The sequence below is a fragment of the Bradysia coprophila genome (assembly GCF_014529535.1).
Source record: "Bradysia coprophila strain Holo2 chromosome X unlocalized genomic scaffold, BU_Bcop_v1 contig_128, whole genome shotgun sequence".
Classification (NCBI taxonomy): Eukaryota; Metazoa; Arthropoda; class Insecta; order Diptera; family Sciaridae; genus Bradysia; species Bradysia coprophila.
In genome coordinates, this window is record NW_023503295.1 from 1982328 (window position 1) to 2007893 (window position 25566).

The 25566-nt window shown below is 35.7% G+C and overlaps 1 protein-coding gene across 1 annotated transcript in view; it reads left to right on the forward strand.

Moving 5' to 3' along the window:
- LOC119067720 (chitin deacetylase 1) overlaps window positions 1–25566 on the forward strand; it is a 73907-nt gene that overhangs the window by 15399 nt on the left and 32942 nt on the right. Inside the window, exons 3-4 of the mRNA XM_037170837.1 lie at window positions 9640–9751; window positions 19234–19361. Coding sequence (XP_037026732.1) covers window positions 9640–9751; window positions 19234–19361 — 240 coding nt within the window. The remainder of the gene's footprint in view (window positions 1–9639; window positions 9752–19233; window positions 19362–25566) is intronic.

Below are 25566 nucleotides of genomic sequence, written 5' to 3' on the forward strand. Positions count from 1 at the left end.
TTCTTTTTATACAAGAAGTGCTTTGGACCGACGAGGTTCGAAGTCTCACTAGAGAAGATCACCACACCGCAATATTATATAAGTCGACAAATTGTTCAGTTCTTAAATTAAACGTACAGTGGACGTCAGTGAAATTTCGATAGAAATTTGTGTCAGCTGTTTTGCAGCTGCTACACTCAAACAAACAAAACTTTTTTTTTCCACTGCCACCTGTGCGCGTGTAACTGCAGCTACACATAGTAACGCGAAACAGACCTAACTCAAATATTTCTTTTGTTCTGCTGTCACATTTGACTGTATAACAAAGGAAATATTTGAAGTGGGTCCCTTTCGGGTCGCTATATTTCATTTCATTTATTTCAGTTTCAAAGTGATTACAAATACAAAAACATCTGCGTAGCTCTAGTGTGACGAAGTCAATTCGAAAGAGCTACGAATATGTAGCTAGAGTAATTGTTTTACCCAGTACGTAAAAGCATTTTTGTTTGTAAGAGTCGACTAGCTGGAAAACAGCTAAAGTAAATTTCCGTCTAAATTTCGCTGACTTCCTCTGTAAGTCACGTTTTTTGCATTTCGTCTTTTTCTCATAATATCGAAATCCATCATGCGGTGGACAATATTTTCAAGTGTATATATTGCATCAATCATGATCGATATTGGAATGGAACTAGTTGAAGTACCTTCATTTGATTATAACTAAAAATTTAATTGCCACTGGCGGTGGTGTAACAGCGACACGGATGTCTGGTTTACCAGTCAACACACAATCAATTAATCAATTCCATTTTTGTAATTTGTTTGTTATTACATACCAGACTGGAGAGCCGCCAAATTTCAGCCGCCGCCCAAAACGACCGCCGCCGGAGATTTTGGTCGGCTAATTGCAGCTAGCCGCCGTAAGCCGCCGCCAGAGGTTTAGGTCGGCTAACTCGGCGGCTCGTGCATATTTTATCCATAAAAGACAAAAAGATGACACAAACCAACAAAATTAAATTAATGTTTTGGGACAATACCGTTACTTGAGAATACACCCGTACTTTTAATGTCCCTTGCGATGCCTATCTTTAAGATATTTTCTACTTCGATTTTCGTATTTTTTTTATTTTTTCTTCAAAACGACATTCCAAGCAAATTAAGAAATTTAAGAAAATTTTCAAGAATTTGTAGAAAATCTTGTCTATGGACATGGTCATTTGTTTGTGAAAATCCCAAATTTTATGAAAATCGTAACAGATGTGAAATTTCATGAAAAGCGCAAAAATTCGTTAAAACCGCGAAAACTTGTGAACAGAGCGAAAATTCGTAAAAAATCGCAAAAATTCGTGAAAATTACAAAAATTTGACATCCAGCCGCCGCCAGCCGACCTTTTTGGTCGGCGGCTAGGCCCAGTCGCCGCCTGAACTTTTTTAACGGCTAAGCCGTACTTAGCCGCCGCCGCCGCTTTTTTGGACGGCTAGACGCCGCCGGCGTTTACTTTTCGGCTCCCCACTCTGTTACATACATATAGCAATTGGAATGGAATTTTTTTAGTGAGTTGAATATGACAGATATCATGTTTTCCAAACTGCAATTTTGCATTATTTATAAAACTTTATGTCAAGTATTTATGTCAAGAAGATCGAAATTAGCTAAGAGCTTCCTTCATCATGAACGCAACGTCTTGCTTTGTTTCGTACACATACTCTAATTCCACAAACTTTAAAGCTTGAAAGGAATTTTTCGTTATTTAAAAAGGACAAACAAAAACGAAGGAAGTAGCGCAACAAATTTCTATTTCGTCGAAATAAAACGTCTGGCTAGACATTCCATATACTTATCATATAAGATGTGTATGTTTTTTCCGCGAAACGAGAGAGATATTCGTTAGTAATATTATTTAAACGGCAGGCTTTGCCTAAAAGTCGGAAAAAAGCATCCGTACAAATATTTACATTTGCTCAATAGTACTCTTTTGTAACGACAAGCATATGTGGAATAGCATCGCATGGAGATATCGGTACATTTCAAATATGAAAGGGTGTATTCGTTTCCACCGTACGAACATAAAATTGATAAATTTATTCGGAACACATTTTGTATTGAAGATTATTTCATCCAAATTCCAAATATAAAGCGTCATAGTAAATGGAATTGATGTGCAATACATATCGTACTTTTTCCGACATAAATTCGTAGTAATCGTAAGTCACTGCGAAAGTAATTCACTACATGAGGCAACAATTTTGTCAGGCCCGTACCTACTAACGGGCTAAGCTGGACATTGATCACCTTGACAAGAACAAAAAAAAACCGGTTCTCCTTTAAGGCCCGTCATTGGAAAATGACAGGACAGTTTCCCGAAAATGTATGGAAAATTTTATCACAAAAATTCACCGAAAAAATTCATAGAAACTCTTTTCTTATGCTTTCCATTGTATTCGGGCATAGTCTCTTTAGGTCGCCAAGGCATATTTGAACACTAAAACACTTTTTACTCGATGAAAAAACAAAAAGTTTTTTTTTTGTTTTGTCGCGACAAAAACACAGAAAATATTTCGACACAACTGTGACACTCCGCTACTATAAGTACTAGAATGAATGGTTGCTGTGTTCACTTCGGCGGTAAAATATTTTCAGTTTCGGGAAACTGTCCTGTCATTTCCCAATGACGGGCCTAATGTCACAACGAAAAAATATCTCTGTCGTACTTTCCGGCTAGCTACGACCCTGAATTTTGTGATAAAGGGAAACTCCCAAGTGTGTTTTTAAGCAACAAGGAAATTACTCAAAAATTCGAGTAAAAATACAAAATTATGATTTACTGCCTGCCCATGCACAAGTTGAATGCCACATAGGAAAATGAAAAAGAAAATAGTCCACATGTAATGGAACATTTTCGCAGGGGGTAAATTCCTGTGGAATGGTCAACTTTCGCATGCGGCAGTTAGTAAAATAATTTCTTCAAAGCATCATCAAACAGGTGGTCCACTTATACAATCACACTGCTTATGCGTGCTTATTCCTGAATCCAACCGGTAAAAAATCAGAATTTACCGGTAAATCCGGTAAATGTCATATTTACCTGAAAAATACACATAATTTTTTTACCGGTTATGAAACCCGAACAAAGACGTATGAAGACCTATTTCTTACTTCCACCTACAGTCAGAAATAAGTGAAAACTGACACCACGTTTTCTTCTGTGTTTTGTTGGACAGGCAGCTACTGTGTACGTGATGATGCCATGAACCGTAATTTGTTCAATGACGTTTTCATATTGAGCCCAACACACGGTTCATTGATTTTATATGAATTAGCACAAACCATAGTTCATATAGCACAACTCTGCTTTCCTTTACTTACTTCGATTTTCAGATCAATTTAAGTTCAATACTCTATTCCAATTATTCCCCTTGAATCGAATCTATGACAGGTCTGTGCCAGTAATGGTCACTGTTAATGTACTACTGACATGCTCTCTGTAACGTATGTTATATGCCGTGTTTGTGACTCACATCCAGATTGTACATATTTAACGGCCGTAAAATGAGTCTAACAACATCCATTTATCGACCTTTGACGACCAGCAACCAATGATGGCTAGAAACTATCTAAGAAACAAACAAAATTGTGTGCATGTGCTTCCTTTCAGCTGTTACTTGCACTACTATATATTATTTCGGATACAGTTTGTTATGCTACAGTTGAAATTGTTGAAAGTACTAAATTGTATACTAGGCAAGCAGAGCGAGCGATTTTTTTTTTTAATGAACCGTTCAAAGCTGAAATTTTATTGAAAACTTGCTTTGGAGTACAATTAAATTATTAGAAAATTTTTTAGTATTCCTGTGAAGAATCGCCAATATCAAATCACAAAAAAAAGAAATTGCCAAGAAAAATCGACAAAGTGTAAGGAAACGCCAGAAAAGAGAATAAACGCTAAGAAATGTGAAAAGAGCTACGAATGGAAAATTTGTCTTTCTAGCGTTTCTTCACACTTTGACGATTTTTTCTGGTGATGTAACAAATAAATAAAAAATGGTCAATCGACACGAGGAATCACCAAACGCAAAAAAAATCGTCGAGGTGTGAAAAAATACCAAAATGATTTTTTTTATCTTCACGTTTCTTCTCACTTTAGCATATTTTATTCATTTACAAAACGTAAGCGTTTAGTGCGATCCTAGCAATTTTCTCCTTCTACGAAATGTAATATAAAGGCACATCGTGCAGGGCTTATTATTGGGAATTTCAGTTCTCAAAATTCTAAAAATTCTTAAAAAATTCTTAAAATTCTTAAAAATTCTTACAAAATTCTCAAAAAATTCTAAAAAAATTCTTCGAAAATATTTTGCATTTAATATGATTAAATTTTTCGTCTACTTCCTTGACTGAAAGTCAGGATTTTATGACAGATATTTTGAAAATGTTCTACATTGGCATAAAACATTAAATATGGAAAACGTCCGTACACTTGTTGCCGCGATAACTCAAGTAATTCTTTATCGATTTTCAAAATTTTGGGCTCATTCGATGGAGAATGAAAATCATGAGGTTAAGTTCGTAGATTAGCAATATTGAAGTAGTGAGATGGGAGTAATTCTATACACAACTTCTTTTCTTTTAATTACCACGACATTTTTTCGTTGGTTGGTAGACTAGTTCTAGAAATTGGGTTTGTATAAGGACAATTTTCGTTAAAAGAAAAAAAAATTGTAGAAGAAAGCTACTTTTTACTAAGAAAAACACACATAAAATACACATGAAATCACTGAAAGACGAATAGAGAGAGATTTAGTTTTATGATACGAATTGTTAGCCATATTGTTTATAGAGATATGGGCTTAGGTGGTCTGTGGTGGAGGAAAATAGTCTTATAACTTCACTCGGTCTTAGTTCAGAAAAGTGAGTTTTGAAAGTAAGTTTAAGCATGGATTTACATGACATTAAAATGTTTTCTGGCGGTTCCGACCAGTGGGTGGCTAAGTTCGAAGAAGTTAATTTTTGCGTGAAATTATATTCTTAAAAGAATTTTTTCCATGCTTATAGGACATATGAAAGGTAATATTTGAACGAGTGTAAATATTGCGGCCAGAGCGAAGTGAGGGCCGTAATTCAGAGAAGTTTAATTAATTCAAGAGGTAGGCAAGAGATAGTAGACTCATATTTATTGGGTGTAAAACATCGCTCGCTGAACCTTCAACTCACAGCTCTCTTTGTTTCTTCAGAAAATTAAATTAATTTTGAGTTTTCTAAACAGTCAGAGAAAATAAAAGAGATTCACAATTAATGATGTAGCAAACAGACCATTCTTGAAAACACCAGCTTATTTAAAAATGGTAAGGGACTGCAATTATTGAAAAATTTAGTCAGTCAAGCGGCCTGACCCACCTAAGAGGTAGGGCCTAGTTTCAAACTCAAAATGGTCTTAACATTAACAATGGTTTTTTGTCGCTTTGACAATGCTTTCATTTGAGTTTGTGAGCGTTTTGTCCAGCTCGTTTAAGATGGGTCGGCACTATGTCAGGGGCGACTTCATTAGTCGAAATCGTATCAGACACAACTTCATCTGATAAAACTGAATTTTGAATTGTTCGATTATATAAACGTAACTGACAAATGAATTGCATGAATTTATCTTTTTACAGCAAAAACAAAAAATTCTTAAAAATTCCTAAAAATTCTTGAAAATTCATAAAATTCTCAAAAATTCTTAAAAAGTCTTAAAAAATTCTTAAAAAATTCCCAATAATAAGCCCTGACATCGTGAGATCACAGTAATTTTATCATTTTACAAAATGTAACATAAAGGCGCTTCGTAAGATCCTAGCAATTTTATCATCTTTTGTTGATTTGCTAAATCACCAGAAAAAACTAAAAGTGTGAAGAAACACCAAGAAGAATCGACGAAGAAACGCCAAGAATGGAAAATTGGTCGTTCCTCACGTTTTTTGGCGTTTCTTCACAATTTGTCGATTTTTCTTGGCGTTTCTTCACGCATTGCCGATTTTTCTTGTGATTTAACAAGTTAACAAAAAACAATGAAACGCCAAGAAAAATCGCCAAAGTGTGATGAAACGCCAAAGTCTGAAGTAAATTCTGAAGAATTTTTTTTTTGCGATTTGACTTTGGCGATTCTTTTTGACCAAATGGAATTTTTCGTTTAAAATCCCAAAGTTTCTAACTTATTAACGTCGTAAGATTATTTCCTTGACTGTGAGTCAGGGAAAATGTTGGTCACAAATTGTTCACTATTCCTTGGAGCGAAACGTCTGTTGCAAGGAAAGATAGTTTGTGTTTCCGTTTCGTTGGACATTGCGTTCCTGTTCGATAAATCTGACGTTCCCTAATACATGCATGTATGATCAAAAACCTTAAATGCAAGAAAATGTTTGTCATAATTTAGCAATTGTTTGATAACACGACGGAGATTTAAATTTCCGATGTGAAGTTCGAAGATGGGCTATGACGGACTTGTGACTCGGAGTTATTCCCGACAGAAAATTTGCCTCGTCACTTGATACCTTGAGTAATTCTCAACATATTTCCAACTTTGTTATTGGACGAGGAAAACATCTGAGTAGTAATCTAGGAATTATTCCTAAAAAATTTCTTGAAATGATTTTTTGGTGTTTCTTTGTATGGAATAAAAACGGATTGTTCTGTTCAATGGGTTTCATTTTCAATTAAGGTAACCAAAATCGAAATTCAGACAGTCAGTCAAAGAATCTGACACATCCAAAAAGTCCTAATTCTTGTTGAAATTAACAGTTCAAAATGTTTGGAACCAAATTTTATCATAATGATCAGAGAAGACTCTAAGCGAAGTAAAGAGTTTGTACTGAAGAATGAACTTCTTATTATTTTTAGTAGTAGTAATATTGGTCTTTTCATCTGGAAGATTATATAATTATATTAAAAATATATTTTTTTACCAAAAGTAATAGAGTAATTACCTCTATCAAAAAATGGTTGATTGATAAAATTCCTGAGGTTCGTTAGATTGAAATTGTAATCACATCGAAATTTTTATTTCCAACAAATATAGCTTGAGTAACTATAAATTACTAACGTTCAACAACTCGCAGATCGTATAATTGAACTAGGAGAATCGAAAGAAATTGATTACAAGCTTAACTTCAGATCACTTCAGTTGCCGAAACTATTGTCAGAACTTGTGTGCAACCTCTATCGTGTGAAACCGCAGCTAATTTTTGTGCAACTACACGTTCTGTCAAAAATTAGGCTTGTTCAAAATCAAGTAGACGAAGTATTTACACGCTTAAATTAGCCCCTACGACGCAAGCACCTAAAGAAAACTCATTTATTGCGCCTGAAATCGAAGGTGAAACTGTATTCCGTTGAAGGTTTAAGAACTATTTTCATTAGCGCCGAAGGCGAAAATTTTCGCGTTTTTGAACGAAAAAATATAAAAATTACAATTAGCGCCTTTTACAATTCATAATATGATAATCTAGACAGGCGATACAATAGTACATTTTATTTTTGAAAAGGCGCAAAATCCAAAAAGCGCACTTGTGCTTTGCCTAGTTGCCATATATGGCCAGTCCGGGCCTGAACTTGTATGAGAAATTACAAATAAATAACTGGAACAATTCTTTTGTTATTTCCGATTTCCAGTGTTTGAAGATGGATCTTCAAATGCAGATGTTCTCAGATATAGTTTATTTCCGTTAATATAATTGAAATTGTTGGAATTTTACTGAAATTCCTCAATATTCAATCTTTCTTCGATATTTTTGATCGAAATCAATTTGCTAAAAAAAAACATTTAAAAATGATTTTTTCTCGATGTTTTCTCAGAAACGGCTTTGCGTGTTATAAGAAACAAAAATAAGCTCTGTTGAATATCAAGTTTACCTTATCAAGTTTCTTACCCCATCGTGTGCCACTTAAGTAATCCAAAATTTGTATAACACTCAAAGAGTAAACTGATTTTTCACTCGCAAAATAAAACAAAACAGATAGTCAAACAACTTGTGTTTATATACGAGAATTCGCTTATTGTACGGCTTGTGTTAACATAGTCTACGACTTTATGAATTTCAAACGAATTCCTTTTAGATTCTAATGCTTAAACTACTTTTCAAAATTTCAATTCCGCTTCATGATTTTCTTCCAACACAAGTTTGCTTGTTCTCTGATACTTATTATTTATTAACTATTACATTCATATATCTGAGTTTTGCTCTATTTCATGTTCCATTCCATAGAATGCGATATATGCTAAGTTTGGATACAATGGGCCAACTATTTAATACCTCAGAATTGCAACAACAATGGTGAATAATGTGGAAAGTAATGGAGCATCGACCTGTGCCATGAAAATGATTGAAACACTCGGAGTGTAAAATTTTACAACAAAACTTAGATAATTGCGAAAATAAGTTTCAAGAAAATGGAAGGGAGCCTAAAAAATTAGCAATGAAAGACCAATCGGCCGATTCACATTGAACGCGCTCAAAATTTTGAACAAAGTAATACAAAAATTAGTGCGTTTAAAAACCTTTATGTCCTCCGCGCCGACATTATATTATACTTTCATGGAAAATAGGTGCCACGATTGAGTTAGCTCTTTTCTGATTTTCGTTGTTAGGAAATTACCAAATCTTTTTATTTAATTTGAATGAAATGTTCATTTTGGCGGGCTTGTAAATTGTAGATGGCTCTGTATTTAGAGAGAAAAAAAACGAGAAAACATCGGGTTCTTCAATAGGTTTCTTCCATCGTACGGTAAAAACGAATTTTGACAGGCCGAAAACAGCCTACCGCATGTGAATGACAGCAGGCACATATGGGAGCTAATTAATATCAAATTCTCTCGAATTCTCTGCCATACATGCCAGCTGTCATTCACATGGCCTACCGTCATCCGTAGAGGCAAACATAACCTTAACTCAAAGAAATTTGTTCGTTAAAACTTCAAAGTGAGGTTGTGTTGGCTTCTCTGTGGATGACGATGGACATTTTGAACGGCCTTGGAAGAAACCTATACGAAAGAAGGTCTCTTCTACTATTCGACGAAGTAGCAGTTCAACAGTTAGGTTAAGTCCCTCTACACAAAAAATTGTTTGGTTTCTTATCAATGAAAGTCATTGAGTCTCATAAATAAATAATGAAAGATACGTATTGACTGTCACATTATATGACGAATTGTGTGAGTTTGTTTAAGTGTGTCACTCTAAAATATTGACGATCAACGCACCTAGCATAGTAGTAGAATATTGCTTATGTCAAATAGGTTACGACAGTGTCCAATGTATTTTACACTGCAATATCCCTGGCAAGATCATGTCGTTAGTGTGAGTATTTTGACAAAAAATAATAATTGTTCTCCTACTATGCTAGGTGCTTTGACGCCGATTCATTTGATTAAATGAACTCTACATTGAACAATTTCATAATGGAAGGGCCTATAATATAAACACAGAGAGTGTCATTGATAAAACCCCATTACGTCACATCGAACGGGTATAAAAAGACACAAAGCGAAATTTTTCATGCACATCAAGAAAATATAATTTATTTCCCATTCTCCCATATTTTTGTACATACAATCATATATGTGTATCTCTCATATCTCTTATTGTATAAGCATAAATAACATTTTTGTTTTATTCTTTTTTCTATATTTCAAGTGTGTAGATGGATTCCCTTATCAGAATCGATGTCCTTCTGGATTATATTTTGATGATGTTGCTAAATTTTGTACATTCAAAGACGAAGCGAAATGTGGTCCAATATTAAGTAGTAAGTATTCAAAGACGCACAATTTATTTACAATTTTTTTTTTTTATTTTCTTCTTGCTATTTGATGCGGTCCACTAGCCAGAACAGTAAGTATTACACTCATATGAGTTGAATATAAAATGGATTCTATCCCGAATATTGTATCCTAGACACAAATTTTTCGTTTTACTATGATGCTGATGATATAGAGATGCTCTGAATATGATGATGAAAAGAGTTTTGTATTAGCATTTTTAGTGGAGGGATTTTGTAAGGAACAACTATAATGTTCCGAGCTTGTTGTACAATATACAATTCATATTTGTACGTACGTATATGTACGATATGAAAAGCATAAAGATGAAAGTAGTATAGAGCGTTTCCATCATACATATATGCAAAAATTAATGTTTAATAAAAACATATTTTCGTGAAATATGGCGTTTTAGCAAGAAGGAAAAAACTTTTTGAATTTATATTTTTTAGTAATTTGTGTGCAGCATAAAAGGTTTTAACTGATATGGCTTATCATTACCATAATAGAGTATTATACAACATAGAGCTCGGTTTAATGTACAACTATACGAGGATTTCTGATTTGTAAGACTACTTTTATAAATAAGAAAACGGATGATGTTTATTAGGGCGTATCGAATTTTTAGAATTTTTAGATAGCCTGTGTGCGGAAAACGTAGATCATTGAAAACTAATTCCAGGCATATGGTTGATGGAACCGAAGGTACCCGGGAAGAAGTCCCACCGGTCGACTTTAACTTTCAAATGGTCATAACTCGGAAAGTTGAGAGTATTTTTGAAAACAATGTTCTAGCAGGATGTAGAGCGTTAAAAACTCTACAAAACTGCCAAAGAAACCGATGGTCCAAAAGGTGTGTCTGTCGAGGTTTTCTAACATCGAAAGTTCGACATTTTCGTTTTTGACTTTTATTTCCTGAGAGACAAATTATTAAGTTTAGCTTTTGGCATGAGGTTGTAGAGGAGGTCGAGTACTACCAGTACACTAGGCATTGTCCCGGTCGGCGATCCATCCGAAACCACTTTTTCAACATTAATGAATGAACTTTTTAAGTGTACCCACGTCGCCCACGAAGCCAGTGCAGACACTGTAACCGGTGTTGCTGAGTCGAGGTAACCTTGGCCAGTAATTTCACATAATTTTCCATAACAGTAGCTGAACTATTTTACAAAATATTTGGGATCTCGATGTAGCACATTATATTGACACGGTGTACCACGAAGTTCAACCTTTTGTAAAAATATCGAAAAATGTGTATTTGCAACGAAATCGACTTCTTACTACTGTTCGTGGGTCAAATAACTAATTAAAACGATTATTTGTGGTTTTTCTCACAAATTTCACTTTCTCAGATTTTGTAGTACAAAATGTGCTACACCGAATTCTTAAATATGTGCACTTACTGGCCAAGGTTACCTCGACTCAGCAACACCGGTTACATTGTCTGCAATGGCTTCGTGGGCGACGTGGGTACACTTAAAAAGTCCATTCAAAAATGTTGAAAAAGTGGTTTCGGATGGATCGCCGACCGGGACAATGCCTAGTGTACTGGTAGTACTCGACCCCCTCTACAACCTCATGCCAAAAGCTAAAGTTAATAATTTGTCTCTCAGGAAATAAAAGTCAAAAACCAAAATGTCGAACTTTCGATGTTAGAAAACCTCGACAGACACACCTTTTGGACCATCGGTTTCTTTAGCAGTTTTGTAGAGTTTTTAACGCTCTACATCCTGCTAGAACATTGTTTTCAAAAATACTCTTAACTTTCCGAGTTATGACCATTTGAAAGTTAAAGTCATCCGGTGGGACTTCTTCCCGGGCACCTTCGGATCCATCAACCATATGCCTGGACTTAGTTTTCAATGATCTACGTTTTCCGCACACAGGTTATCGCGACCCTTAAAATTCTCAAAATTCGATACGCCCTAATGTTTATGTATATATATGGAAGATGAAGTGGGCGCATACACATTCTTTCTTTTCAATGTTACTCAGTATAAAATATTCAAAGGTTGGGTTTTCCTTGCTTTAATTTACTAACAACTTGGCCTATTTCGTTTGTAGTCCTTTGAAGATTGGCTTTTAATGAGTATAATTGATGCTCGTTTCGATTTTGAATTCACGCTGCGATAAATGCCAACATCGTATTGAGTGGCAACTATGTACCGTTGAAATAAAATTAGTTTTCTGCTCTATTAGATACTAGGCCCCACCTCTTGGGTGGGTCAGGTCCCTTGACTGGCTTTTTTTTCTTTCTATAATTCCAGTCTTAGTTTTCCAGCCATTTTTAAATAAGGTGGTGTTTTTGAGGTAACAAAACTAAAGTCACATGAAAAGGTGATGTATCTTTTATTTAGAAAACAGCAGATTCACATGCTTTTCATTTTACTCATATTTATTTAATTTCCTGAAGAAACAAAAAGAGCTATGAGTTGTAGGTCCAGCGAGCGATGTCTTACTCCTAATATGAGTCTCCTATATAGTCTACTAAAAGCGCTGAACAGGTGGCGCATTTCTTGCCTGTGAAAAAAACTCATGCGAATTACGGCCCTCGCTTCGCTCTGGCAAAGTTCACCCTCGTGCAAACACTTTAGGAACGAAAAAAAAATTGTCGTATATCGCAGATTACCAGTCCAATAAAGTCCAATGTTCGAATTTAACCTCAGGAATTACGATACTGGTCGAAAACACTTAATATTTTCAAATCTGCAATTTTTGAAGCCTCTGAGAATTACTCGAGTTATCGTGTTATCAAGCAAGCAAGATTGTTTTAGACTTCTAGATTGTTCGACCAGAAATCCAGATTCACTTACTCGTCGAATAAGAAATTTTTCTGGAAATCCGTTGCAAAAATGTCGTAACAAGTTGTGTTTACAATTCCAATTACTCCAACCTCACTACTCCACTACTCTACAAAAATTACTTAAGTTATCACGATAACAAGGAAAAGCGTCTGAGTATAATTTCTCCCATATCTTGTAAAAACGATCACAAAATTATAGTTTTACTCTTTACTCTTTTACTCCATTACGAGTCGTTTATATTGTCTTCTAAAAAGCACTACGAATGGAAGGTCCAGCGAGGTACGTTTAACTCCTAATATGAGTCTACTAAAAGCGCTGAACAGGTGGCGTATTTCTTGCCTACCTCTTGAAAAAATAAAACTCGCGTGAATTACGGCCCTCGCTTCGCTCTGGCCGCAAAGTTCACACTCGTTCAAACATTTTAGGAACGAAAAAAATTCTTTTAAGAATACGATTTCACCCAAAAATTGTCGTATATCCCAGATTACTAGTCCAATTAAATTGCAATGTTCGAGTTTAACCACATGAATTTCGCTACTGGTCGAAATTGATTTTTGAAGCCTCTGAGCTACACGAGCTATCGGTTTCTCAAGCAAGCACGCAAAAACTCTTTTGGGAAGTACTTCTAAACTGTTAGACCAGAAAACCAGAATTTCACTACTCGTCAAATAAGAAATTTTTCTGGAAATCCGTTGCAAAAATGTCGTGGTATAACAAGTTATCTTTACAATTACTCCAAACTCACTACTCCAATATGTCATTCTCTGTCAATTAAAACAAAAAATTTGAAAATCGGGTAAAAATTACTCAAGTTATCGCGCGGTAACAAGAAAAACCGTCTGTGTAGAATATCTCCCATCTCGTTGTTCGAATATTATCCATCAGTAAACTCAGCCTCAAGAGTTTCAATCTTCGTCGATTAATACAAAATCTTTGAAAATCGGATAAGAATTATGGAAGTTATCGCGGTAACAAGTAAAAAACTCTCTTGAGAATTACTCCCAACTCATTACTCCAATATTGCCCATCCACGAACTTAACCTCATGATTTTGCAAATCGGTAAAGAATTACTCGAGTTATCGAGTCCACAAGTGTACGGACGTTTTCTGTATTTAACGTTTTTTGCCAATGTAGAACATTTTCAAAATATCAACGTGAACTTAGCGTTACGGACATTTAAGGGTATTTTCTTTCATAAGACCCTGACTTTCAGTCAAGGGAACTATTTAGTGCAAGTACATGTAGTACATAGTGATTATTTCGTTCTATAGTAAGCTGAAGAGAGAGATACGCGTTCATTGTTATGGAGCAGGGTATAATTATGAAAGGTAGATTCTATTCGCATCCGGGTGCAATAGTTCTGGATACACTATTTGCACCTGGGTGGTGGGTGGTCTTTAATACACAATTTGCATACGGTGGAAATTATATTCTTAAGACGTGAAAGCTAGGAAAATAGATGATTTTTTCAATTATGGGTTGTCACTCTCAAATAGTACCACGTTTCGCAAATCACAACTTAAAGTCATCCTTAAATTTTCGTCATAGATTTAGGCATTTAGGCATTCAACAGAAAAATTGTCATTGGTTGGACTTAGGTGTCGCTGAGTTTCATCACAAAGGCCAAATAGCAGAGAAAAACTAGTTTTTTTTCGTTTTTTTGGACTAGTCTAGTACTAATTAAGATCTCTGTGACTCATGTATCCACGCCTGTAGAACCTTCCAAAAAGTCGTCATTTTCCAACTTCAACGAATCGTGACGAATCTTGCACCCACGGGACCAATTTTTCTGTATCATGTCTGTTAGAATTCCATATTAGCTCTATCGCACCCACAGAGCACTCTATACAGACCTGGTTCAGGAGCTCCGGACTACACAGTTGAATATTAAAAACGTTTGTGGAACGTTCTGCGGGTCAGCAGACTAGGAATATCCAAAAATATCAAACATTGCGGCGACATGTTTAACAAAACTCTATTCAACCACACCGTAAAAAGATTGTTGGAATTGTTCTCGTCACTTCCGCAAAAAACAAACAGCGATGGCACTGCAAGTGCGGAAGGACGCTACGCGGAAAAGTCCATCTGAAAATGTTACAATTTTCGTACTAAGCGGCTGCAATTTTTAGATTTAATCAGTTAGGGTGATCATTTCTGATCAATGCACACAGATCATGGGATCCTTTGTGCTACCCTGTCATCATGAAAATCTTGAAGCCCTTTTCAGGACCTCATCTCCTTCTCAACCTATTGCCTTACGCTCTACACGAATCACTCCAGGCGAGCAAACTGATCCCTATGATTAGGTACCAAAATGATAGCTAATCCTTAGGGCAGAAAGCAAAGAGTGACTGGCGTCAACCTCGTTTCATTAGACTGTAAATTCTAGAAAGCCACTGGGAGGACAGCTGTGTCTCACCCCTTAGACCTTACACTAATGACAGCGAGTAAGGCAACATTGTCGCCCGAATCACAGTCCTTGTCATTGGGATTGATAAAGCCTGTGATTTACATTCCGCTCGATATTGACCTGGTCCAGTCTCATATTTTATAAGACTAGCCCGTTCGAACGTAAACTTTCTCTGCAGTGGGCCAATATGAAAGCCGAGCCAGACAGAAGCGTCACTCAGCAGCGCGCCACCAAAGGGTCAACCGCCAAACTTTACCACTATTTAGCCCAAAAGCCCTTACATCTAAATTAGACTGACGGACGAGCCACCTTTGAGACGAGGACCTTCGGTGCAAAAAGCGAAATGACAGCGTGTCCAGACGATGGCACACCACTGAATAGCACAACGACCCGACACGGCGACCATATCGTCCCTTTGCAAAGAGTTTTGCACAACATGGAATACATTCCTCGAATATTAATACAGAGAGATGTACCCTCATCGAGTGTACGTTGTCTTTGCGATGAATCAAAATAAAAGCCGGGAAAAACTAGCATCTCTCAGCGACATAACACCACCAATCCATCCGTCGACCTTGTCCACTCTATAGCCCGAAAGCCTAAGCTCTATGAATAGTCCGGATCATTTTACTCATATGGAAGCAAAATAGGACCCAGCCACATCAGTGAGTAAACTTTTAGACCATGAACCAGCCGGAGAGCTAAAGCTGGCGAGTGAGGCAAAGCAACTAAGAGTCCTGGCAGTGACACACCACTGAGAAGAGTATCAATCTCGCCAAGCCTTCCTAATGTCTCCTCGCAAAGAAATTCCGCTCACAGCGTCCAAAAATTCACCGAAGTATGTTCTCGAAATATTCGTCGTGAATTTCTGTTGGTTCCAGCTGTCACTATTTTTTCGACGGTACGCGTACACATTGTGAGGTTATGACGAGCACCGTATCATTAGCCGCACGAAAACGTTGGTTTATTGGATGATTATGCGAGAACTCCAACTTTACCGGCGACCATGGCACTTCATAACCAAGATTTAGTCAACAGAAACGTTTTTCTGGTTGAGCGCGCAGCGCGAAGCGCTACGCTCTTAATACATGACTTTACAACAATCTAAAAAACGATGCCCGAAGGGCATCGTTCTCTTTAAAAATCTAAAAAGTAGGTAGGAGTGTTTTTTAGGTCGGAGAGATGGGAAAAAGTCGAGTTCGGACCTATGTTAGGACTGAGGCCGTACCTCGGACCTAATGATGTTATCATTGATTTCGGTAGTGCTTTTGATGCTGATTCAGGAAATGTGGGTCAAAATTTTTTTTTATGTGTCGCTTGGCCGCTAGGTGGCTTCAAAGTCGGAATTTTTGAAAGTTAAAATAGCTGTCATTTCGCGTAAAATCAATGGATTGACGTGATAGTTACGTCTAAGGGGTTTTTGAGGTCGGCGCTTCCAATAAAACACATTTGAGAGCCGCCAGAAGCCTGTGAGCTGCCGCAAATAGCAAAAGACTGCTTTTTCTGACAGTTTTTCTCGATTTTCTCCAAAATTTGTCGATGGATTTTTTTGATATGTACATCAATCAATAGCCACTGGAAATACCTATCGATTGATGTGCATATAAAAAAAATTGGATTTTTATACAACAATATCATCATAACGCATCGATTCTAAGACAAAAATCTATTTCCCAAAGTTTGGACCGTCAATAATCTGATCTAATCTAATGTAAACAGTTGATGCTGGATCATTTTCCTAAAAGAATTCGAAAATTTCAATCAGTGCATCTTTCGATGCATGTTTATGAATTAAATTACCTGCTTAAAGATAAGGCCTATCAATTCCACAACATTTCGTCATCAAACACTAAATATTTTCTATTAAAATATTTGAGTTTTGATTCCAACTCTTACTGACAGAATTCCATTAATACAACGAACCATTTTGTAAACATCAACAATGTTTTTCATTTCGCGTTCTCAATACGTCAAAATGGCAGTACTGAACGTACTAGATCAAGAGGTGTAACAAATCGTTTGTTTTTTGTGAGCGCTAAAATTCGAAAAAGTTCATAAGTTCACATGCAACGGGATACTGATTGATTGCTTTACTGTTTTGCCATTCAATACGTTTAAGTTGACGTACACAAAATTAAAATTTCTAATTTTTAAATCTAATGTAAAAAACATCAAATTTTTACGGTACTTTGCTGTACATCGATTACATGGGATCGCTATGACGATTGCAAATTGTTTGACACCATCTATTTTACTACACTTTCAATATTTCTAAAGTGAAATATTTGCTTTGGTTCAACTGAATTCATCCTTTTACGAATTGTTATAGGAAAACAGTTTTGCCTTTAAAAATTTGGAACAAATAGATGGTTTCGTGGATTGATCTAAATTTTAAATAATCTTTTGCGACGTTCGAACGGATCTTAAATAAATGGCCACGTTACCCCGTTACATGGCGAAGGAATCGCATCGGCTATTAGTGTAAAATTTCTTGAACCAATTTTCCAAAGATTAAGAATTTTCAGGCAATTTTTTAAAAGAAAGAATCATTGCCTTCGTGTGTCTCTTTCATTTTCAATCTTCAACGGAGTCACTATGTCAAACGTCGTTAATGGTTAGGACTCTAAATTATGGAGCGGTTATCCAAAGAAAGAAACGCGGGTGGGTGACACACTAGATCTAATGATAATTATTGCTGATTTCAATACAAATAATTTACCTACCGAGATGATTAGCGTCGCCGTGATGATGGATTGAATTTTATTTTTATGTAAAATCGCCAAAGGTCCTACCCAAAAGTAGATTATAAGTATTGAAGGATTAATTTAAACAGATTATGCAAACTGTAGTTTCTACACTGGGTCAGTAATGCAAGAGTGTCTGCATTAAAGTTTCTCACAAACGATTTATCTAACTCATGAAGAAAACCTAGGATGATGGTTAAGCAGCTTTAGCTGCTTAAGATGTGCCTCCTTTTGAGGTTACAACTTTGTTTGGATCATCAGCAGCGAATGAGATATATAAGAGACTAGTCAGTTCTGACTACAAAAAGTATAATTATTTTCAGACACAGAAACAAAACACTTATTGACGTTTGCAGTGTTGCCAGCCAGCTCAAAGCGGCTGCAATGCGATCTGTTGAAGCTCCTCTGATTAACCGTCCAAGCTGTCTGTTATACTTCTTATGTCTAGTATTTATTTTTAACAAATCTTTTACTTCATTAGTTTAAACATATGGTTTTGATGTACGCTAGGACTATGTCTACACACGTAATCATTTACTGCTAATAATTTGAAAACATTTGATACTATGACGATGAAGGCGAAACCAGACGTATGTATAAGACTCTCATAGACAGACAGAGATCTTATTTATATTTCAATCGTCAAGTGTAATGATGTGACATACCCTTTCCAAGGACCTATATACAACATCAATTTGTACTAAAATGGGAATTGCCATTAATAAGGCAAAAACCTTTTTTTCCTTTTCCAGCGCATTTTCGTTATTTCGTCTCTGTAAATTAATCTGAAGAGAGTGCACCAAATAAAATACCAGACCCCAAAAAATTGTTCTGATGGAAGTAATCCGAAAATAAATAAAATAAATTGTGCGAAATTCAATCCTGCAAATTATACATTTCGGGTTCAACACAAATTCAACTTTGCGAAAACGAACCGAACGAAATCTAAAATCCCTTATTGAGGATTTGAAAAACACTTTAAGTTAGCATTTTCCATAATTTTTTTTTTTTTAGTTTAACACAACATATAACGTATGTCGGGTTAGTGCAGAATGTCAGGATATATTCAGTTTAAATAAAAATGCAACTGTGAAAGAAGTTCCATCATGGCACTGGTGTATTTTATAAAATGGTTATATAGATCCATACATAGAATGGAGAAACTATTTTATTTCTTTCTTTTTTTTCCGTTGAATGAAAAAAAAAATGGAAAAAGAAATGAAGTAAATTGCAATTCGCACAAAAACAATCTCACATCCCATTTCTACGTCTTGGTCTCGTCGTATACTAACATAAATGGATAATTTATACATAGAAAAGATCTTCCCGTTTTATTTATGCACATTATAATGGTTTTGTACAAATAAACATATATGAATTTTGTGTTACAGCTTTTTTATTTATTATTTTTTATTTTCTACTTTCTGTCTGACTGTTTTCTCTTTTTTCTTCCTTTTTTTTCGTAATTCTTTTGCTTCTACATTTAATTTTCTTCTTCTTATTCCCAAAGCTCCTGCACCTATCACAGAGACTCCACTCGATTTGGCTAAAAAATGCGACTCAGCCGAGTGTCAATTGCCCTATTGTTACTGTTCCAAAGATGGTACCAATATTCCTGGAGGCCTGGAGCCAGAAGACGTAAGTAGCTAGAGTGTAATGTATTTTAAACACAAAAAAGAAAGAAAAAACATATAAGTCTTATCTGTGTAACGGCGAATGGATGTGAAGGTAGGTTTTTTTTTAAATTTATGTGTGTAATACATGGTGCACATTCCCCGAGAACAAAAAAAAATTTCCCTGCAAAAATATGGCTTCGTTTTAACTTCTTCTTTATGTTTTCGTTTTTTTTTTCCTCCACCGCTGTATATCGGTCCCGTTGTGGGAAAATTGTTTTGAGGTTCATGGATATAAAATGTTACGACAAGCCAAAGAAGTTATTCCCTCATGTTGTACGGGACGGGATGTACAGACGAAAGAAAAACATTGGAATGGAACGGTTTACTCTAACTATTATGCCAACAACAAAAAAATATTGTGTACCAGTACCTACATGTACGTTACATATTTTAATCTGATATTTAACAGTAAATTCGCAAACTAACAAAAAAAACAACATAGAAGTGAGTTTGATACGATAAAGGTGTTCGAATGGCTGTACAGTATGTGAAAGTATATGGTCGAGCAAAGATTTAAATACATTTACTCGCTGTTACCACCGGAAGCTCGGTTTCCGCCAATAAAAGTGGTGTTAAAACTCGTTTCTCGGGGCCTTCGCGAGTGAAATATGCAACGTAATGTTTTGAAGCAAAGAACTTATTGTTTAGGCTGATGGAGGGCGAATATCGATCGAATAATCAACACCTTGAGTGATTTTCGCCTTTCTACCGTTTCACTAAAATAGCAATAGATCGAAGCATCGAAGTGTCTCTGCTCTTTTTGTGATCTTTTTGGATGTTTTTGAACTAAACCCATTACATTCAAAAGGTATTCTTGAGAGACCAGAATTCCGGAAATTTTTGGGGAATTTTAAAGAATATTTTGGAATTCCCTAAAATGGTTCCCGATACCCAGTCTTATTTAGCAATCGAGGTTAAATAAGTTTTTGTGCCTGACGATCATAATTCGACGCTTTTCGTCACTCACTCTAATGATGAAATGTGCGTTTTTTCGGTACTGCTCACACCAAGATGGCCGCGTCCGTAAAAGTAACTTTTTCGGACGTAAAAGATGATTCTTAGAATTTCAACGTAATGTCAACGTTCATTCTCGCAAATTATAATACAGCGTACACAAAGTCAAGCATTTTGTTTACTTTTGGTAAATATTTATCGTGCAGTTGCTCGAATCACCGAATTGAATGGAGCAATTGCATGTACCGAACTGACCGGAGGAACTGTAATATCCGAATTGACTGGTGGAACTGCAATCGCCGAATTCATTCGTGCACCGTCGACATAATTGACTGGCTCAACTTCATCCATTTGTCCAACCACCGAATCGACTACAGCAGTGTCGGCAGAAATTTTGTTGCTCGCAGAAGATGTGGACGCATCACTTACATCAACTGAGCTGACTGTTGATGTGGGTCGGAAACCTAGGATATGTCCTGCAATTTTTCGTTTGTTGTTGATCGATGTCTCGATATATTTCTCGGCCATGCTTTCGTTCATCCAACCGCAATGTCTTCGCATATCACGCTTTTTCGTAAATTGGTGCTGATTTTCTTAGGTAAAAGGTTCCGAATTACTATCTCAGCCTCCATCTCAATATCGAAAAAGTCGTCTTCGGTCTCGGATCCGCTCATTTTGCTTGTTTTCGCAACACTAAATTATTTTACGTAGCCTTGAGTCGACACTCAAAATTGAACTAGAATGTTCATGCGTCGTTTACGATTATTTGGTTTCTGTGCAACATTGATTTTTACATGACGACGGCCATTTTTATTTCCCGTAGAGTGATTTTCATTTTCATTTATTTTTATTTAAATTTGTGTTTCGTCTCATTATGATCGTCAGGCGCAAAAAAACGTAGTTCGTAACTCGTGATGAAAGCAAAATATTTCAGGACACGTCGTAGGCTTTTCCTAACGAGGCGAAGCCGACTAGTCCTGAAAAATTTCACTTTTCATCACTCGTAACGAAAAATACTATTTTTTAAATTTCAGAACAAAATTTGTTTCCTTTACAAGAGCAACCAAAACAGTCTGCTTTACTGATACTGATTTATTTTGTTGAATTGAATGTCATAAGACATTGAGGTGTTGCTTTCGTTTTATTTTGTTTTTTATTCTCCTTCTATCAGTCCAGGCATGTTTTTTCTTTTTTTTTATTTGATTCTCGCTAGCGTTTTAAAGGATTTTCTATAAATTTGAGCATTTTTTTTGGTAAATTTTGGAAGGACCTTTTTTGACTGACAAATGAATATTTGCTCCTCGGGTGAAACATTGAAATGTTCGTCGACAAATTCAATACAATTGGCTGCCTATGCATGATTCGTTCAATTTGTTCTAACCCAATGTGTATACGAATGTTAGCTTCAATTAAATATAATTTAAGCGATGAAAACTTTAATATTCTGCTCAGCGATTTTTTGTTTCTAATTGGAAAAGTAATCTTGAAGACAAATAACTTTTGAGATCAGAAATTCTTGCCGTTAAAAAGCAGTTGGAAAAAAGAAGAAAGAAATTCACTTTCCGCCACTTTCCAATGAAAATGTGGCATTTTTCCTAGATATGCTTTTTAGTTTGGTATTTTTTTTTTTGCTTCTTCTCTTCCGCTAAATTTTTGTGATGAGCTGAAGTCAAATAACTTGTTTGATGGCAATGTTTCTTTGTTTAAAAACATAATGGGCTATGAAAACTATATTCTCCTACATTGTTCCATATTTTTTCTACGTAAAAATAATTCGTGGAATTTTCACGAAAGAAAATCCAAAATTACATCGTCTTCATAAGTGAAATTGTTGCCGATGTCATACACATTACAAAATTTTTTTTTCTACCTTCTATTCAACTATTTCCAAGTAAATGAGATTCAAAATTTAAATAAGGGAAATACCTTTTCCTTTTATAAAATAAGATGTATTATGGCTTAAACATTCTATTTTTCTTTCTGTTTTTTCTCTCTCTCTCTCTCTCTCCTCTCTTATGTTTAAGAAAATTGTGCATGCCTTCAGGTGCATTATAAAAAAGTTATTCAAGTTTTCTCTGGCATGTTATGCATATATAGCGTTTGTGTATGCACGTTATTAATTAGTTCTGTGTTCTAGTTCTGGTGGCAGAGAATATTGGATTTCATTGAAAACTACATCAGCACCACTCTGTGACACAGTATGTATTTAAACAAAGTTGTGTTTATTTTGCAAAGTTAGCCTGAATATCGAATTTGTTATGCTCATTCGGATATATGTTTGAATTTTGTAAAATATCAAACCTAAAACCAGCAGTATACCGAATATGAATCAATTTCATTATTTTCGTCCTTTCATATATATGATCAAATGGTGGTGTACATACATATAATATATTCGGTATTCTTATATTTCATTGCTATCGTATTAGTTTGTGACATATTCTCAATGGTTCACATATTGAAAATATAAGGTATTATGTTAAGACTCAAAACATTGCCCGTAGCAATGTAATTTCCATTTTATTTTGGGATCAATTGTCCTGCTTTTTTCCTCTCTCTCTCTCTATTCATCTCTCTTCACATCTCTCTCTTTCTCGCCCACTCGTTCAAAAATGTGTGTCCGGATAATGAAAACTCGTGCATGTTTATTGTGTTTACAGTTCTGCATACACAAAGGAATGCTTTTGAAAATGAGGACAACATTACATATTATAGCCAACAAGTTCCTTTTATCGACCAGCTATGAGTATTTAACTGTTCATTGTAAACGAAAGTTGAAAGTACAACCGCAGAATATGCTAAATAAATTGGAATTGGAGAATTGGATGTGAACTGGAATTTAAGCGGAATTAGAATTCTTGCTGAATGTGGGGAGTTTTGAAGTTTTGACTTAGTTATTTTTAATCAATGTACGTGTTCTACGGGTCTTCCTCCCGATACCCAAACCCATGCAGGACTTGCTACAGAAATATATAGAACAACGTTATAAATAGAGGCGGCTGCATACAGCCACAGGAATAGTTTTACTCCCAATAAACATGAGTCTACTAAAAAGCGCCGAAAAGATGGCATATTTCTTGAATAAAATTTCCCGCAAAAATTGTCTTTGATCCCAGATTATTAGTCCAAAAAAAAAAACCACATGAATGAAGCTGCTGGCCGGAACCATCAGAAAACACTTAATGTCATGTAAATCATGTAACTTAACTTCAAAACTCATTTTTCTGAACTAAGACCGAATGAAATTAAAAGACAATAATTTCACATCTCCGATTTTGGAAGCCTCTGAGAATTACTTGAGTAATCATGTTATGAAGAAAGCAAACAAAACTCTGTTGGGAAGTACTACTAGATTGTTAGACCAGAAATCCAGAATTTCATTACTCTACCCATAAGTAATGTTTGTGGAAATCCGTTGCAAATTACTCAAGTTAACGTGCTATCAAGGAATTTCCAACCAACGCAAGAATTTCGTGGTAACAAGGAAAAAATGTTGCGTTTACAATTACTCCAATATTGCCCATCTACGAACTTAACCTCATGACTTTCATTCTCCGTCGGTTAAAGCCAAAATTTTGAAAATCCGGTAAAAATTATCCTGGCAACAAGAAAAAACCGTCCTCGTCGATTAAAACAAAAAAATTAAAAATCGGATAAGAATTACGGAAGTTTTTGCGGTAACAAGGAAAAAAATTCTAAAGAGAATTACTCCCATCTCACTACTCCCATATTGCCCATCTACGAACCTAACCTCATGATTTTCATTATCTGTCGATTAAAACTAAAATTTTGAAAATCGGTTAAGAATTACTCGAATTATCGCAGACGTTTTTTTCTCTTAGGCCCGTCATTGGGAAATGACAGGACAGTTTCCCGAAAATGTATGGAAAATTTTATCGCAAAAATTCAAAGAAACTCACCTCTTATGCTTTCAATTGTATTCGGGCATAGTCTCTTTAGGTCGTCAAGGCATATTTGAACACTAAAACACTTTTTACTCGATGCAAAAACAAAGTTTTTTTTTTGTTTTGTCGCGACAAAAACACAGAAAATATTTTGACACAACTGTGACACTCCGCTACTATAAGCACTAGCATCAATGTTTGCTGTGTTCACTTCGGCGGTAAAATATTTTCATTCAAAAAAGTGTCGGACATTTAAAAACAATCATCAAACGGTTGACAAAGGGTAGCGTATACATTTAATAATGCTCATCGACCATTTTTTAAAGCTTTACGAGAGCTCAGCGGACATTCTCTCAACGATGGGAGAGCATTTGTTAAAAATTTAGCCTCTCGTAAGACTGCGCTGAGCGTAAATAAATGTTCGTTCCTCTTTAGACTAAAGTTTAGTAAGCTAAGAAGACTTCGCGAAGTCTAATTATGCCACCTCTTTGAATAAAAATATCGGCTGAGTTCTAATAATACTTCGCTGAGCTTTAAAAAACCTCAGCTGAGCTCTAATAATTCTCCGCTAGGCTTCAGGAAGTGTCCGTTAGGCCTAAGCAAGTTGCAGGAAGGCTTAATGGAGCGAATCGGACACTCAGCGGAGATCTGCCAAAGCTAAGTGGAGTCTTATTAAATCATAGCAACAATTATTAGGTATCCGCTGATGCTTATTGAGTGTTCGCGTAGCTTCATTGCCTTACTACAACGTATGCTAAGGTCTGACGGACTCTTACTGAAACCTAGCGGAGAATTATTAGAACTCATTAGAGGTTTGTCAAAGCTCAGCGGAGAATTATTAGAGCTCAGCGGAGGTTTGTTAAAGCTCAGCGGAGAATTATTCGACCTCAGCCGATATTTTTGTTCGAAGAGGTGGCATTATTAGACTCAGCGAAGTCTTGTTAGAAGTGGGACAGGTTATAATTTTAATAAATGTCTACCATCGTTGAAGTGTCGGACACTTTTTTGAATGAAAATATTTTACCGCCGAAGTGAACACAGCAAACATTCATTCTAGTCCTTATAATAGCGGAGTGTCACAATTGTGTCGAAATATTTTCTGTATTTTTGTCGCGACAAGACAAAAAAAAACTTTTTGTTTTTGCATCGAGTATAAAGTGTTTTAGTGTTTAAATATGCCTTGGGGACATAAAGAGACGGTGCACGAATACAATGGAAAGCATCATGGGTGAGTTTCTTTGAATCTTTTCGGTGAATTTTTGTGATAAAATTTTCCATAGATTTTCGGGAAACTGTCCTGTCATTTCC